General features: G+C 37.8%; 1 protein-coding gene across 1 annotated transcript in view; it reads right to left on the minus strand.

Moving 5' to 3' along the window:
• Positions 1–17,039, minus strand: part of LOC109029413 (phosphatidylinositol 3,4,5-trisphosphate 3-phosphatase TPTE2) — a 150,982-nt gene that overhangs the window by 89,100 nt on the left and 44,843 nt on the right. Inside the window, 2 exon segments of the mRNA XM_055359568.2 lie at positions 8,329–8,385; positions 11,069–11,177. Of these exon segments, the coding sequence (XP_055215543.1) occupies positions 8,329–8,385; positions 11,069–11,177 (166 nt within the window).

Consider the following 17,039-nt stretch of genomic DNA (forward strand, 5'->3'; position numbering starts at 1 on the left):
GCTGGGGGAGGGGCGCCCGCCATTCCCCAGGCTTGCTTAGGTAAACAAAGCAGCCCGGAAGCTCCAACTGGGTGGAGCCCACCACAGCTCAAGGAGGCCTGCCTGCCTCTGTAGGCTCCACCTCTGGGGGCAGGGCACAGTCAAACAAAAAGACAGCAGTAACCTCTGCAGACTTAAATGTCCCTGTCTGACAGCTTTGAAGAGAGCAGTGGTTCTCCCAGCACGCAGCTGGAGATCTGAGAACCGGCAGACTGCCTCCTCAAGTGGGTCCATGACCCCTGACCCCCGAGCAGCCTAATTGGGAGGCACCCCCCAGCAGGGGCACACTGACACCTCACACCGCAGGGTATTCCAACAGACCTGCAGCTGAGGGTCCTGTCTGTTAGAAGGAAAACTGACAAACAGAAAGGACATCCACACCGAAAACCTATCTGTACATCACCATCATCAAAGACCAAAAGTAGATAAAACCACAAAGATGGGGAAAAAACAGAACAGAAAAACTGGAAACTCTAAAACGCAGAGCGCCTCTCCTCCTCCAAAGGAACGCAGTTCCTCACCAGCAACGGAACAAAGCTGGATGGAGAATGACTTTGACAAGCTGAGAGAAGAAGGCTTCAGACGATCAAATTACTCTGAGCTACGGGAGGACATTCAAACCAAAGGCAAAGAAGTTGAAAACTTTGAAAAAAATTTAGAAGAATGTATAACTAGAATAACCAATACAGAGAAGTGCTTAAAGGAGCTGATGGAGCTGAAAACCAAGGCTCGAGAACTACGTGAAGAATGCAGAAGCCTCAGGAGCCGATGCGATCAACTGGAAGAAAGGGTATCAGCAATGGAAGATGAAATGAATGAAATGAAGCGAGAAGGGAAGTTTAGAGAAAAAAGAATAAAAAGAAATGAGCAAAGCCTCCAAGAAATATGGGACTATGTCAAAAGACCAAATCTACGTCTGATTGGTGTACCTGAAAGTGATGGGAAGAATGGAACCAAGTTGGAAAACACTCTGCAGGATATTATCCAGGAGAACTTCCCCAATCTAGCAAGGCAGGCCAACGTTCAGATTCAGGAAATACAGAGAACGCCACACAGATACTCCTCGAGAAGAGCAACTCCAAGACACATAATTTTCAGATTCGCCAAAGTTGAAATGAAGGAAAAAATGTTAAGGGCAGCCAGAGAGAAAGGTCGGGTTACCCTCAAAGGGAAGCCCATCAGACTAACAGCGGATCTCTCGGCAGAAACTCTACAAGCCAGAAGAGAGTGGGGGCCAATATTCAACATTCCTAAAGAAAAGAATTTTCAACCCAGAATTTCATATCCAGCCAAACTAAGCTTCATAAGTGAAGGAGAAATAAAATACTTTCCAGACAAGCAAATGCTGAGAGATTTTGTCACCACCAGGCCTGCCCTAAAAGAACTCCTGAAGGAAGCGCTAAACATGGAAAGCAACAACTGGTACCAGCCGCTGCAAAATCATGCCAAAATGTAAAGACCATCGAGACTGGGAAGAAACTGCATCAACTAACGAGCAAAATCACCAGCTAACATCATAATGACAGGATCAAATTCACACATAACAATATTAACTTTAAATGTAAATGGACTAAATGCTCCAATTAAAAGACACAGACTGACAACTTGGATAAAGAGTCAAGACCCATCAGTGTGCTGTATTCAGGAAACCCATCTCACGTGCAGAGACACACATAGGCTCAAAATAAAAAGATGGAGGAAGATCTACCAAGCAAATGGAAAACAAAAACAGGCAGGGGTTGCAATCCTAGTCTCTGATAAAACAGACTTTAAACCAACAAAGATCAAAAGAGACAAAGAAGGCCATTACATAATGGTAAAGGAATCAATTCAACAAGAAGAGCTAACTATCCTAAACATATATGCACCCAAAACAGGAGCACCCAGATTCATAAAGCAAGTCCTGAGTGACTTACAAAGAGACTTAGACTCCCACACATTAATAATGGGAGACTTTAACACCCCACTCTCAACATTAGACAGATCAACGAGACAGAAAGTCAACAAGGATACCCAGGAATTGAACTCAGCTCTGCACCAAGTGGACCTAATAGACATCTACAGAACTCTCCACCCCAAATCAACAGAATATACATTTTTTTCAGCACCACACCACACCTATTCCAAAATTGACCACATACTTGGAAGTAAAGCTCTCCTCAGCAAATGTAAAAGAACAGAAATTATAACAAACTCTCTCTCAGACCACAGTGCAATCAAACTAGAACTCAGGATTAAGAATCTCACTCAAAGCCGCTCAACTACATGGAAACTGAACAACCTGCTCCTGAATGACTACTGGGTACATAATGAAATGAAGGCAGAAATAAAGATGTTCTTTGAAACCAACGAGAACAAAGACACAACATACCAGAATCTCTGGGACGCATTCAAAGCAGTGTGTAGAGGGAAATTTATAGCACTAAATGCCCACAAGAGAAAGCAGGAAAGATCCAAAATTGACACCCTAACATCACAATTAAAAGAACTAGAAAAGCAAGAGCAAACACATTCAAAAGCTAGCAGAAGGCAAGAAATAACTAAAATCAGAGCAGATCGGAAGGAAATAGAGACACAAAAAACCCTTCAAAAAATCAATGAATCCAGGAGCTGGTTTTTTGAAAGGATCAACAAAATTGATAGACCGCTAGCAAGACTAATAAAGAAGAAAAGAGAGAAGAATCAAATAGACACAATAAAAAATGATAAAGGGGATATCACCACCGATCCCACAGAAATACAAACTACCATCAGAGAATACTACAAACACCTCTACTCAAATAAACTAGAAAATCTAGAAGAAATGGATAAATTCCTCAACACATACACTCTCCCAAGACTAAACCAGGAAGAAGTTGAATCTCTGAATAGACCAATAACAGGCTCCGAAATCGTGGTAATAATCAATAGTTTACCAACCAAAAAGAGTCCAGGAACAGATGGATTCACAGCCGAATTCTACCAGAGGTACAAGGAGGAACTGGTACCATTCCTTCTGAAATTATTCCAATCAATAGAAAAAGAGGGAATCCTCCCTAACTCATTTTATGAGGCCAGCATCATTCTGATACCAAAGCCGGGCAGAGACACAACCAAAAAAGAGAATTTTAGACCAATATCCTTGATGAACATTGATGCAAAAATCCTCAATAAAATACTGGCAAAACGAATCCAGCAGCACATCAAAAAGCTTATCCACCATGATCAAGTGGGCTTCATCCCTGGGATGCAAGACTGGTTCAATATACGCAAATCAATAAATGTAATCCAGCATATAAACAGAGCCAAAGACAAAAACCACATGGTTATCTCAATAGATGCAGAAAAAGCCTTTGACAAAATTCAACAACCCTTCATGCTAAAAACTCTCAATAAATTAGGTATTGATGGGACGTATTTCAAAATAATAAGAGCTGTCTATGACAAACCCACAGCCAATATCATACTGAATGGGCAAAAACTGGAAGCATTCCCTTTGAAAACTGGCACAAGACAGGGATGCCCTCTCTCACCACTCCTATTCAACATAGTGTTGGAAGTTCTGACCAGGGCAATTAGGCAGCAGAAGGAAATAAAGGGTATTCAATTAGGAAAAGAGGAAGTCAAATTGTCCCTGTTTGCAGACGACATGACTGTATATCTAGAAAACCCCATTGTCTCAGCCCAAAATCTCCTTAAGCTGATAAGCAACTTCAGCAAAGTCTCAGGATACAAAATCAATGTACAAAAATCACAAGCATTCTTATACACCAACAACAGACAAACAGAGAGCCAAATCATAAGTGAACTCCCATTCACAATTGCTTCAAAGAGAATAAAATACCTAGGAATCCAACTTACAAGGGATGTGAAGGACCTCTTCAAGGAGAACTACAAACCACTGCTCAAGGAAATAAAAGAGGATACAAACAAATGGAAGAACATTCCATGCTCATGGGTAGGAAGAATCAATATCGTGAAAATGGCCATACTGCCCAAGGTAATTTACAGATTCAATGCCATCCCCATAAAGCTACCAATGACTTTCTTCACAGAATTGGAAAAAACTACTTTAAGGTTCATATGGAACCAAAAAAGAGCCCGCATCGCCAAGTCAATCCTAGGCCAAAAGAACAAAGCTGGAGGCATCACACTACCTGACTTCAAACTATACTACAAGGCTACAGTAACCAAAACAGCATGGTACTGGTACCAAAACAGAGATATAGATCAACGGAACAGAACAGAGCCCTCAGAAATAACGCCGCATATTTACAACTATCTGATCTTTGACAAACCTGAGAAAAACAAGCAATGGGGAAAGGATTCCCTATTTAATAAATGGTGCTGGGAAAACTGGCTAGCCATATGTAGAAAGCTGAAACTGGATCCCTTCCTTACACCTTATACAAAAATCAATTCAAGATGGATTAAAGATTTAAACGTTAGACCTAAAACCATAAAAACCCTAGAAGAAAACCTAGGCATTACCATTCAGGACGTAGGCATGGGCAAGGACTTCATGTCCAAAACACCAAAAGCAATGGCAACAAAAGCCAAAATTGACAAATGGGATCTAATTAAACTCAAGAGCTTCTGCACAGCAAAAGAAACTACCATCAGAGTGAACAGGCAACCTACAAAATGGGAGAAAATTTTCGCAACCTACTCATCTGACAAAGGGCTAATATCCAGAATCTACAATGAACTCAAACAAATTTACAAGAAAAAAACAAACAACCCCATCAAAAAGTGGGCGAAGGACATGAACAGACACTTCTCAAAAGAAGACATTTATGCAGCCAAAAAACACATGAAAAAATGCTCATCATCACTGGCCATCAGAGAAATGCAAATCAAAACCACAATGAGATACCATCTCACACCAGTTAGAATGGCAATCATTAAAAAGTCAGGAAACAACAGGTGCTGGAGAGGATGTGGAGAAATAGGAACACTTTTACACTGTTGGTGGGACTGTAAACTAGTTCAACCATTGTGGAAGTCAGTGTGGCAATGCCTCAGGGATCTAGAACTAGAAATACCATTTGACCCAGCCATCCCATTATTGGGTATATAACCAAAGCACTATAAATCATGCTGCTATAAAGACACATGCACACGTATGTTTATTGCGGCATTATTCACAATAGCAAAGACTTGGAACCAACCCAAATGTCCAACAATGATAGACTGGATTAAGAAAATGTGGCACATATACACCATGGAATACTATGCAGCCATAAAAAATGATGAGTTCATGTCCTTTGTAGGGACATGGATGAAATTGGAAATCATCATTCTCAGTAAACTATCGCAAGAACAAAAAACCAAACACCGCATGTTCTCACTCATAGGTGGGAATTGAACAATGAGATCACATGGACACAGGAAGGGGAATATCACGCTCTGGGGACTGTGGTGGGGTGGGGGGAGGGGGGAGGGATAGCATTGGGAGATATACCTAATGCTAGATGACGAGTTAGTGTGTGCAGCGCACCAGCATGGCACATGTATACATATGTAACTAACCTGCACAATGTGCACATGTACCCTAAAACTTAAAGTATAATAAAAAAAAAAAAAAGGACACAGGGGCTAGCTTTTAGGGAGTCCCACTGGCCAAATATGGGACCATTTGAACATCAAAATAAATAATGACACGAAGGATTGTAATTCATTGAAATAATGTAAGAATTTATAAGTTCATAGTAATAGTGAATAAATAGGGGTAGGGATCGCTCTCCTTATAATAGAATGATACTTATTAAACACAGAAAAACTACTTTTTAAAAAAAAAATCACCATTTTGTAATGATCACAGTTACAACTGATTCACATAAAAATCAATGAATGCTAAAACTAGTGCATCAAAGTTTTATGTGGAACAGGATACTGAACATTAAAGATAGTTCTAACATAGACTGAAAGTATCTCCCCCCAAAGTGGATATTAATTAGAAACTGAATAATATTTACTTGTTAGTGAATAAATCTGGCAATACCTCTCAACCACAATAGAGATATGAACCATAAAACAGTGTAATATTCAATAGAGGAGTTACTTAATCTGAAAGTGGTATTCAAATCTCTCATCTACCCTTTAAAAGGCCATGAAATTATTTCCTGTCATCTCATATAAAAGACGTTGTAATATTCTAAGAGCTTGCATTTAGGTTGTCTCTGAAAAGAGACTGATGAATAACTTGACAATAAGAAAGTGAATGCTGAGATTTTAGAGTGAATAGACATTTTAATCTCATAGTCTACTTTTTGTTAACTAACTCACCCCTCTCACACTTCAAAAATATCTAAAAGTAGCTGTTAGACATTCTATTAAGTCCTCCTGGTGAAAATGGAAATGTTTGGAGATTCCATCTTTGCATCATCTTCCTATATCCCACTTTTAAACATTTTTGGCATTGAAACTTATTCTTCAAATGAACTTTTCGATATCACACATGCTTAGTAAACTTCAAATCTGCAAGTGGTGAATAGATCATCTGCACAGGAAACATTTTTTTTTTTTTTTTGAGACAGAGTTTTGCTCTGTTGTCCAGGCTGCAGTGCAGTGGCGCTGTCTCAGCTCACTGCAACCTCTGCCTCCCGGATTCAAGTGAGCCTTCTGCCTCAGCCTCCCGAGTAGCTGGGACTACAGGCATGCACCACCACGCCCAGCTAATTTTTGTATTTTTAGTAGAGACAGGGTTTTACCATATTGGCTAGGCTGGTCTTGAACTCCTGACCTCATGGTCCACCTGCCTCAGCCTCCCAAAGTGCTGGGATTACAGGGTTCAGCCACCATGCCCAGCCAGAAAACACTTTTGACAAACACACCAGCATTTCCTTTTGTAGAATCCTTGGGCCATATTAAGGGTATTGTTAAGCTGGCATCTCATAAAGTGTACAGAATAAAACACTAATTTGGGGAGATGTTAAAAGGGAATAGTAACAACAGCAGCAGCGCTTGTTTTATTTAAATGTAGAAAATTAATTCAAAATATAAAAAACATTTTGATGACTATATTGGTAATCTTACGATAAGAAATAACTTTCTGAGTATAACACAAACAGCATCGGTTATAAAAGTACCAATTATATTTGAACACATGAAGCTTATTATAAAGCTCTATGTAAGGTTGCTGTATTTTACTTCAAACATCAAATGCAAAAATATATTAGAGATTTGCCACATGGAGTGCTGATATGACCAATTTATTTGAACAACTAAATTCCTTGAATCTAAAAGATATGGTAAATATGACTTAGCTTACTTAAGACCTAACTTTTTAGAAAGAATTTTAGAATCAGTGTGCAGAAAACTATTTTCCCATGAATAATTCTGAGACTGAATTTCACAAACCTGAATTCCTCCCATCTCCAATATCTATTATGACATCACCTTTCACTGTTGACTCCAGCACAGATTTCTGATGTCAATTCATTGGGGTCAGTGCAAAGGATTGAAAGGTAAATAGTAAGAAACAACATAAATGCATACACGACTTTTTTTTTTTTTTGGTTCAAATTGGCTATGATTGTGCTACAAATTACAATGTGTTGTCCCTAAAAATTCTCATGTAAACCTATTATTTGGCACCTGGTATTTCATTTTTCTCTGGAAAGAAGTCTTTGTGTGTTGGTAATAAAAATTGTTTAGGACTCTCAAAAAAGTTTAATGAATCAGGATTTAAATACAATTCTTTATTACTGAACCAGATCATCATGTGTAGCAGCAAATTTAACTTAAATTTGCTTCAAATTCACGTCCCATTTGTAGGCACACATTATTCTTGCCCATTTTGATTTCCTAATTATCAAGTCCCTCCACCACCTTCATGCTCTTCATGAGTCACAGATATCTTTGCTTCCCCTCAAATAGGATCAAGTGACTAAACCTGAGGCAGGGGCTCCATCCAATGTGATGATGGCTTTGAGTTTGGGGCACCAGCTCTGAAGGGTGAGGGACAGATACAGGGTCTCTTAGCTCCTTTCTTGCTGCTGAGGGCTCCTTTGCTGCCTGTCCAATGCTACCACCTTCTTTCTCCAAGCAGGATTCTCTCCTCTCTTGGACCACTCTTGAGAGAGTCTCATACACAGGCATTCTGATAGTTTCCTAAGGTTTTGGCTGCTAATTACTTGGGGTCACAAACAATCTTTGAGTACCAAGCATCCCTCTTCTGACCTGATCTTATTTTCTCCACTCTGGTTCAAAAACAATGTTACCAAAGATGCTTAAAGTCTCTGATTGAAAGCTGTTATTGCCATTGATGCTCCCAGTATTTTTCACCACTTAGATCAGTCAACTCACCCATTGTGGTCATAGTTGTCAGAGCATATAGTAGAATCTGTTAGTGAATCCATAACTCTACCAAAGAGTAAAAAGCACATACAAAAAATAAAGTCAGATATTTTGGGAGGCAATCAGGATGTTAATCTCAACAGTATTTCAGGACACAAAAAATAAAATCGGAGGAATTTTGACAAGAACTAAAGAAACAATTTCAGGATACAGCACCAGTACTTCTGAGACTGTGTGTGTGTGTGTGTGTGTGTGTGTGTGTCTGTGTGAGAGAGAGAGAGAGAAAGGACACAGAAAAAAGAAAGAAAATGTAAGAATAATGAATGTTTCTATATCAATGGCTAGTTCCCGGTCACCCTTGGTAGGAAATAAACAAGTAGGTAAGTCAAGCATAGCCTTAATTATGTTTAAAACATTTTGTGAACTTAAAGTGGATTATGTGTTTACAATGATTTTGTTTTCTTTTTGTCTGGATTCATTTTTTTAAAGTTATATGGCTATATTTTGCAATATCAAGACTTCCTAGCACCGACACCCCTGGCTTGGCTAATTTAATCTCTCTGCAACTTTATTTCCTCATCTGTAAGTTAAGACACATGCAAAATACACTCCACATCTGTCAACTTCATAAAACCATGCTGAATATTCAGCATTTTGCCAATATTGGTTTTTAGACAACCTGCTCTCTACACCATATATTATGCCATAAAAATCAGTATGTGGCAATATAAACATACATATTTTTAGTTTCAAATACACAAACATTCTCATCAAGGTAATACACTCCCAAGACTCAAGAATTAATGCTCTTTGCCACAATTTTCTAACTTTTCAAACGTTTAAATAAGTTTAAGAAACTGATCACATACATTTTTTTGCTGCTGATAAAAACTGGGATTCTCTAAGAGTGTGCTGAGGTTTCTTAACTTATTTGACCACAGAACCTCTTTCTCACAGTGGAAATGTGTGAGAAACACATTTTGGAAACAATATATTAAATGGTATCTTTTTATGTCTTTAAGAAAAGTTCTCCTACACAAACTAATTTTGGACTCTGATCAATAGCTCAAACCTTTAAGCACAGATAGACATTAATATTGTGCTAATCTTTCAGCCTGTGGGGAAAGGAGTGCCAGAGTTCAAATGACCAAATCTCGTTAGCCTGGTCTGAGAGCCATGAGGGGAACCTTTCAAGTTCTAAGTGGGTGTTCTCATGTCCTTGAATGGCTCCTGGAAATTCATCCAGGTCTCAGGAAAAACAATACCTTTTACAAGAAGAAAGGCATCTATAGGCATCCGCTACTTTTCAGCAGGATGAATAATTGGATTGTTTATGCAGAATACATGAATAAATCATAACAGGGGAAAATGTTCAAAACACCAAAAAGGTAAGAATTTGAGTTTCTGACATAAGCAGCCTTATTAAATGATTACTAGATTTTTCAGACATCCTCTACTGAGGAAGAGAACTGGAAGACATTCAAATTACTCCAGATTCAGGTGACAAGCCAGGATTGCTAAGCAAGTTCCTTGGGAAACTAATCTCCAAAAAGGGCATGAGACATCCATAAATGTGAACTCCTTTCAGGGAGAGTATTGCATGAAGTCTGAAATAATACTTTGATAAGCTGCTTTGGGGCACAGAATGACTTCCCTCATGGGACATGAATAAGTAGCTAGCTAAATTGCCCTCTAAGGAAGGTGAGAATTGCAAACTGTCCTAAACTGAAGTGGTCATGCAGAATTCTTAAATGCTTTTTGGTAGATAGGAGCAACCACAGAAGTTTGAGTTAGGTGAAGGTTAGCTACACCTTTATAATCATGCTACCAGGTTATAATGAAAAGTAAGTCTCCGACCAAATCTGCCACACATACAGATATTCATTTAACAAAACATTCAGTAGCAAGCAGGCACAGTACATAAGCTTCTGTAAGCTTTCTGCACTTTAGGTGCTCCAAGCATGAAAGCTTCATTCTCAACAGATTCCTAATGTTTCAGAGGCCAAAATCTTCCTAAACCTTCCTGGAGATAGGATCATGTGAGGATCAAGCCTTGGGTGTCATCTCTAAATATGAGGCCACCCTCATACACCTTTATCCTGTTTATGCAAGGGTGGGCTGTCTCCAAAACACTTTAGTTGATTCACAGATCTTAAAATGTCATATAATGGTAACAATCATCGTGCTGCTTTGTAAGCCACCAATTTCACTAATAAAAACCCACTTGTGACCTTCACTGTAATAATTAACAATGTTTCAGGTGTTAATTGAGATGGGGCCACTGAAGCCCTTTTGGTGGCCATCTCTGTGGAGTGGCTTCCTGAGCTGAACACTAGCTCACCATCCTTGAACAGAGCATCCACCATTAGGGCAACCAGCCGCCCCTGTAGGAAAAATTAAAGTGACCAGTATATGCATATTATCACACTGCCTAAAATGTCATATTTTTAAGGACATTAACAGGCATAGAATAAGGCTTGGTTTGTTTTTTAAATTTTTTCTATTTCTGCTATTTTTCTATCTAATTATTTTTCTATTTTTATTTGCTGGGTCACAGACAACAGCAAATTCTGTACCTTCGGAGTTATACCAGCTCATCTGCAGTAGGAGTAGAAATATCAAAGCTCTCAGTCTACCACCTTGTGCTCCAGAGATGTGGCCCAAGCACATCTTTGGACGTGAACCAGGGCAACCCAAGGCAGAGCTGGATTTCTGGGAGTTTCTCCCTGTAAGCCCTGGACCTGCTTACCTACAGATCAGACTGCTTCCAGCGCCATTGCCAGTCAGAAGAGCCTGGGGTCTGTTCAGCTGCCAGAATAACACAAGTCTGAGGTTTTGTGTTGTCGGTACAACATTCTCTAAGAGGGAGAAATTTAATCAAGATCCTGTTAGCAGTTTTCTCACTTGTTGCCTTTCAAGATCATGGCTTTTCCTTTTTTCATTTTTCAGTTCCCAAAACCAAGCTTGTTAAATCAAATCTTGACCCAATTCCTGGCAAGTAACAAGGTTATTGCTATTTGGCCTTACACCCACTGGTTGTCCCCCAGTACCCTGAGGGTAAGGGGACTCTGTAAGGTCCCTGGGAGGGGAAAGGAATATCAATTAGTGGTCCTCCCAGCTGGGTATAAGCAAACTTTCCTGTCTATGGGCCCCAGAGACCACCATCTAGTTCCCCCGCCAAAACTTTACATGATTTTAATTCTCCTGATGAGGATGAGAGGACAGCATTAGCCAACAGAGAGGGCAGAGGATGGGATGGGACTCCCTTGCTCAGAGACCCCACCTCTAGGTTTTTACCTCGTATTGAGAATAAGTCAGTTCTGTAATAAGAACTCTGCGTCCATGGCAACCCCAAACAGAATCCTGGTGCTCTTGTGATTCTTGTAGAGTGGGGAATAGAACGAGCTTGGCCCAAGAATGCAGAGACTTAAAAACATACTGTTCTGCCATACATACAGATACTCATTAAAGATGAGGGAGAAGGGCATGGGGTGGGGGAGAATGTACCAAAATCAAAGACCACAGGATAATAACCTCAGAGCAGAGACTATCTCTCCAGTTATCTTTTCTTTTGTATGAAATGGAGGGGATTCTTCTTATTTACTCTGATGAAGAAGTTTACATCAAGTGTTCAGCTTCCTTTGTGGGTTAGAGAGAATAACCAGAGGGCTCAGTTATCCTCTCTGAATAACTATGTTTGTTTAATGTTTTCTAGACAATATTAAAATTCACTAAAATAGACAAGGTGATAGGACTTGGGGGGATACCTCATTGACTCAAGCTATCATTTTATAGGATTGTGAGAAAACAAATAGTTGTACATTTAAAATACACTCATTCTAGCTAGAAGAGAGGATTTTGAATACTCTTACATCAAAGAAATGGTAAATGTTTGAGGCAACGGATATGCTAATTACCATGATTTGATCATTATGCAATGTAAAATGTACTGAAACATCACATTGTACCTCATAAATATGTACAATTTATTATGTGTCAATTAAAATTTGAGTATAAGAAAAAATAAACTTCAATTGTAAGAAAACAACCCAACTTTTAAAAAATGGGCAAAATATGTGAACAGATACTTCACTAATGAAGATTTGCAACTGGCAAATAAGCAAATGAAAAAATGTTCATCATCACTAGCTATTAGAGAAATGCAGATTAAAACTACAATAAGAAACCATTAGATACCTATTAGAATATCTAAAATTTGAAAGATGGCATGTTGACAAAGATAGAGAGAAACTGAAACTCTCATACAATGCCAGGAATGTAAAGTGCTAGATCCACTTTGGAAAACAGTTTGACAGTTTCTTAAGAAGTTAATTAGGTCTTCCAGTTCCCATTCCAACATGTAGAGAACTTGGAAGTCATCACTCCCATCTTCACAATGGAAAAAAAGATAATCAAACTGAAAATCAACAACTTTTCTTAGATCTGTCCAAGAATAGAGGTCACAGGGAAACCACTTCCTCAAAAACTAGAGAGATGGGTGACTATAGAAAATCACAGTTTACCTGAGAGCAGAAGCCACAGAGCAAGTAATTGGTAGGAACACTTCAATGGTAATCAATAAATTTACTGGTGGCCGAGTGTGGACTAGCTTGAAAGTTAAAAACTTGTTGGAGTCCCGTCTTGGGGGCCCCTTATACTTTCATGAATTTTACTTGCAGAAACCCCACCAGGTTCTCATGATGAAGGCTGAAGAAAATTTCCTCAGGCTCTTTACACAAGGCAAAGGGAAAAGCAACCATTTCAAAATATACCTTAATTGGAGGATAGAGAGAGTGAGTGGGTATAGCAACCATTTTGAAATATGCCCAGAGCATTCTATTCTCTGTGTGAAAGACCTGCTCTAAAGAAAAACTGCTGTATCAGGGCCTTGTCTGACATAGGGGAAAACCAGTGAGACAACTCTAAACCCCTCTAGCTTTCCTGTTCCACATAAAAGGAAAAAAAAAGAAATCATTACTAATTCAATATCATAAAAAATGTACACCTATGTTTTTGTCTAAGAGCATAGTTTGGGATCTTACATTTAGATATTTCTTCCATTTGAAGTTAATTTTTCTGTATGATGTGAGAAAGAGATCTAACTTCATTCATTTGTATGTGGAGATCCAGTTGCTCCAGCACCACTTGCTGAAGAGACTGTTTTTTCCACTCAATAGTCTTGGTACCCTTGTGGAAAATCAATTGACCTTAAATGTATGGACTTACTTCTGGACTCTCAATTCTATTCCATTGATCTACATATCTATCCTTATTCTAGTACTACACAATTTTAACCACTATAGCTTTATAGTAAGTTTTGAAATAATAAAGTGTGGACTCTGCAACTTCACTGTTCTTCTTCAAGATTGTTTTGGTTATTCAGAGTCCCTTGCATTTTCAAATGAATCTTAGATCAGCAAGTCAATTTCTGCAAAAAGAGAAGCTAGGATTTTGATAGGAACTGAGTTGAATATGTAGATCAATTTGTGGAGTGCTGTCATCTTAATAGTAATGTCTTCCATTCAATAAATACAGAATGTGTATCCATTTATTTAGGTCTTAATCACTTTCAATAATAATAATGTTTTGTAGTCTTACATTTCTTTTGTTTTGGTCTTATTTTTTAATGCTATTGTAAATAAAATTACTTTCTTAATTTCATTTTGAGCCTACTCATTGCTAATGTTTCTAAATATAACTAATTTTTTGCACATTGATCTTATATCTTTTGTGAACTCAATTGTTGCTCCAGCAGGTTTGTTGTTGTTGTGTGTTCGTTAGATTTTCTATATACAACATTATTTATCTGCAAAAAAATAGAGTTTCACTTTTTCCATTCCAATCTAGATGCTTTTTATTTCTTTTCTGTGGTTGGTTTTGTTTTTTGTCTAATTATCCTGGCTAGAATCTCCAGTACAATGTTGAACAGAAAAAGCAAGCAGGTATCCTTGTCTTGTTCCTCATCTTAGGAGAAAAGATGTAAAACTTTCACCACTAAGTTTAATGTTAGCTGTTGGTTTTTCATAATCTTTACCAGATTATCTAAGAGTTTAGGTTTTTTGTTGTTGTTGTTATTTACCTAAGTTATTTACCACATTTTTTAGTTCTTTTCTTTTTTTTCTTGATCAGGCTAGCTAAGCTATCAATTTTGTTGATCTTTTCACATAACTTTTGGTTTTGTTTATTTTCTCTATTGTTTTTCTGCTTGCTATTTTATTTTCACTCTAACATTTATTATATCCTTGCTTTACTTGCTTTGGTTTCAGTTTGCTCTTCTTCTAGTTTCTTTAGGTGGAAAGTTAAATTATTTATTGAGATCTTTCTTCCATCCTAATGTAAGAATTTACACCTATAAATTTCCCTTTAAGCATGGCATTAGCTGCATTCCATAAGTTTTGAGATGTGGAATTTTTGTTTTCATTTATCTCAAAATATGTTCTGATTTCTCTTGGATTTCTTCTATGACCAATTGATATTTAAGAGTACATTGTTTCATTTCCATATATTTGTGAATTTCCCAAATTTCCTTCTCTTACTATTCTAACTTCATTTTATTGTAGTTGAGAACATGCTTTGTATGATTTAAATCTTTTAAAATTTATTGAGAGTTGTTTTATTGCCTAGCATATGGTCTTTCCTGGGGAATGTTCCATGTGCACTTATAAAGACTGTATACTCTGTTGTTGCTGGGGGATGGAGAATGCTATAGATATCTGTTAAATCTAGTTGGTTTATAGTATTATTCAAGTCTTACATTTTCTTATTGATTTTCTGCCCAATTGTCTAGCTGTTAATGAAAGTGGGGAATTGAAGTCCTCAACTATTATTGTTGAATTGTTTCTCCCTTCAATTCTGTCAATTTTTTCTTCATGTACTTTGGGGCTCTGTTATATGTTTTTGATGGATTGATCCTCTTATTATTATAAAATGTCCTTTGTTTTTAATAAAAATTTTTGCCTTTAAGTCTGTTTTTTTTTCTGATGTTTTATCATGATTCCATCTCTTTATTTAGTTAGTTAGTGTTTTGGTTACTGTTTGCTTGTTATATCTTTTTCTATACTTTTACTTTTAATCTATTTGAGTCTTGGTCTAAAACATGTCTCTTATAGACAGCATAGAGTAGGATCATGTCCTTTAATTCATTCTGCAAATTTCTTCCTTTTAAATGGAGAGAAATTTCCATTTAATACAATCATTGATAAAGTAAGATTTATGCTAAATAGTTTTATACTGTACAATTTTTATTTCTTTGTCATTTCTTTTACTATGTTTTTGAGTTGTTTTCTTAGTGGTTGCCCTGGATATTGCAATTAACATGTTGATTTATAACTATGTAGTTCATACTAATACCAACTTAATTACAACAGTATACATAAACTTTTTCCTATGTAGCTCCATTCCCTCTCTCTTCCATTGTGCTGTTAATGCCTTATAAACCATATCTTCATATACTCTATGTTCATCAACCCATTTATGAGAATTGCTTTATGCTTATACTGCCTTTTATATTTACTCATATAGTTATCTTTCTCAGCTCTTTATTTCCTCATGTGGATTTGAGTTACTACCTAGTATTCTTTCCTTTCAGTCTAAATGACTCCCATTAGTATTTCTTATAGAGATGTCTTCAAGCAACAAATTTTTTTAGTTTTGTTTACCGAGGAATGTCTTAAATGTCCTAAGATACTTAATGCCTTATGTTTCTCCTTCAATGTTGAAGGATATTTTTGCTACATATAGAATTCTTGATTAATAAGTCTCATTAGACCCTTAGTAGCCATCTTGATTATCACACCAACTGTCATGGCATCACAAGGGTGATATACAAGTAAACCTTATTTCACTTCATAATTGGCCCAATATGCAATGGTAATTATCCTGGCAATTTGGATATGCCAGAGAGAAGCCACAGTGTGCTTCCTTTAAGTGAAAAGGTGAAAGTCTCTGACACAATAAGAAAAGAAAAATATTATAGGCTGAGGTTGCTAACATTTACAGTAAGGAAAAATCCTCCACTCACAAAATTGTGAAGAAGAACAAAGAAATTTGTGCCAGTTTTGCTGTCAAAAGCTGCAAAAGTTACAGCTACAGTGCATTATAAGTACTTAGTTGAGATGGAAAAGACATTAAATTTGTAGGTGGAAGACATGAACAGAAATGCCTTGTGACAGCAAGCAGGTTTAGTACTCTCAGCATTTGTTTTTTTCTTTGTTTTCTTTTGTTTTCCTTACTTTTTTTTCTTTTTTCTTTTCTTTTAGATGGAGTCTCGCTCCGTCACCCAGGCTGGAGTGCAGTGGTGTGATCTCGGCTCACTACAAGCTCTGCCTCCCAGGTTCACGCCATTCTCCTGCCTCAGCCTCCTGTGTAGCTAGGACTACAGGCACCTGCCACCATGTCAAGCTAATTTTTTTGTATTTTTTTTAGTAGAGACAGGGTTTCACCACATTAGCCAGGATGGTCTCGATCTCCTGACCTCATGATCCACCCGCCTCAGCCTCCCAAAGTGCTGGAATTACAGGCATGAGCCACTGCGCCCAGCCATTGTTTACATTTTTTGTTAGCATATTGTGTATCTCAACTTATCTATACCCCAGGTAGCCATTATGTTCAGCAATTGCCTCTGACTGTCTTCAACAAATATGAACAAAGGCTGGGGGAGCTCTAAGTCAGGCCAAATAAAGATAGCCTTGTGCATGGGGTCTTCCTCGCACCTCCTAGTC

Source organism: Gorilla gorilla, chromosome 14 (assembly GCF_029281585.2).
Source record: "Gorilla gorilla gorilla isolate KB3781 chromosome 14, NHGRI_mGorGor1-v2.1_pri, whole genome shotgun sequence".
In the NCBI taxonomy this organism is placed as follows: Eukaryota; Metazoa; Chordata; class Mammalia; order Primates; family Hominidae; genus Gorilla; species Gorilla gorilla.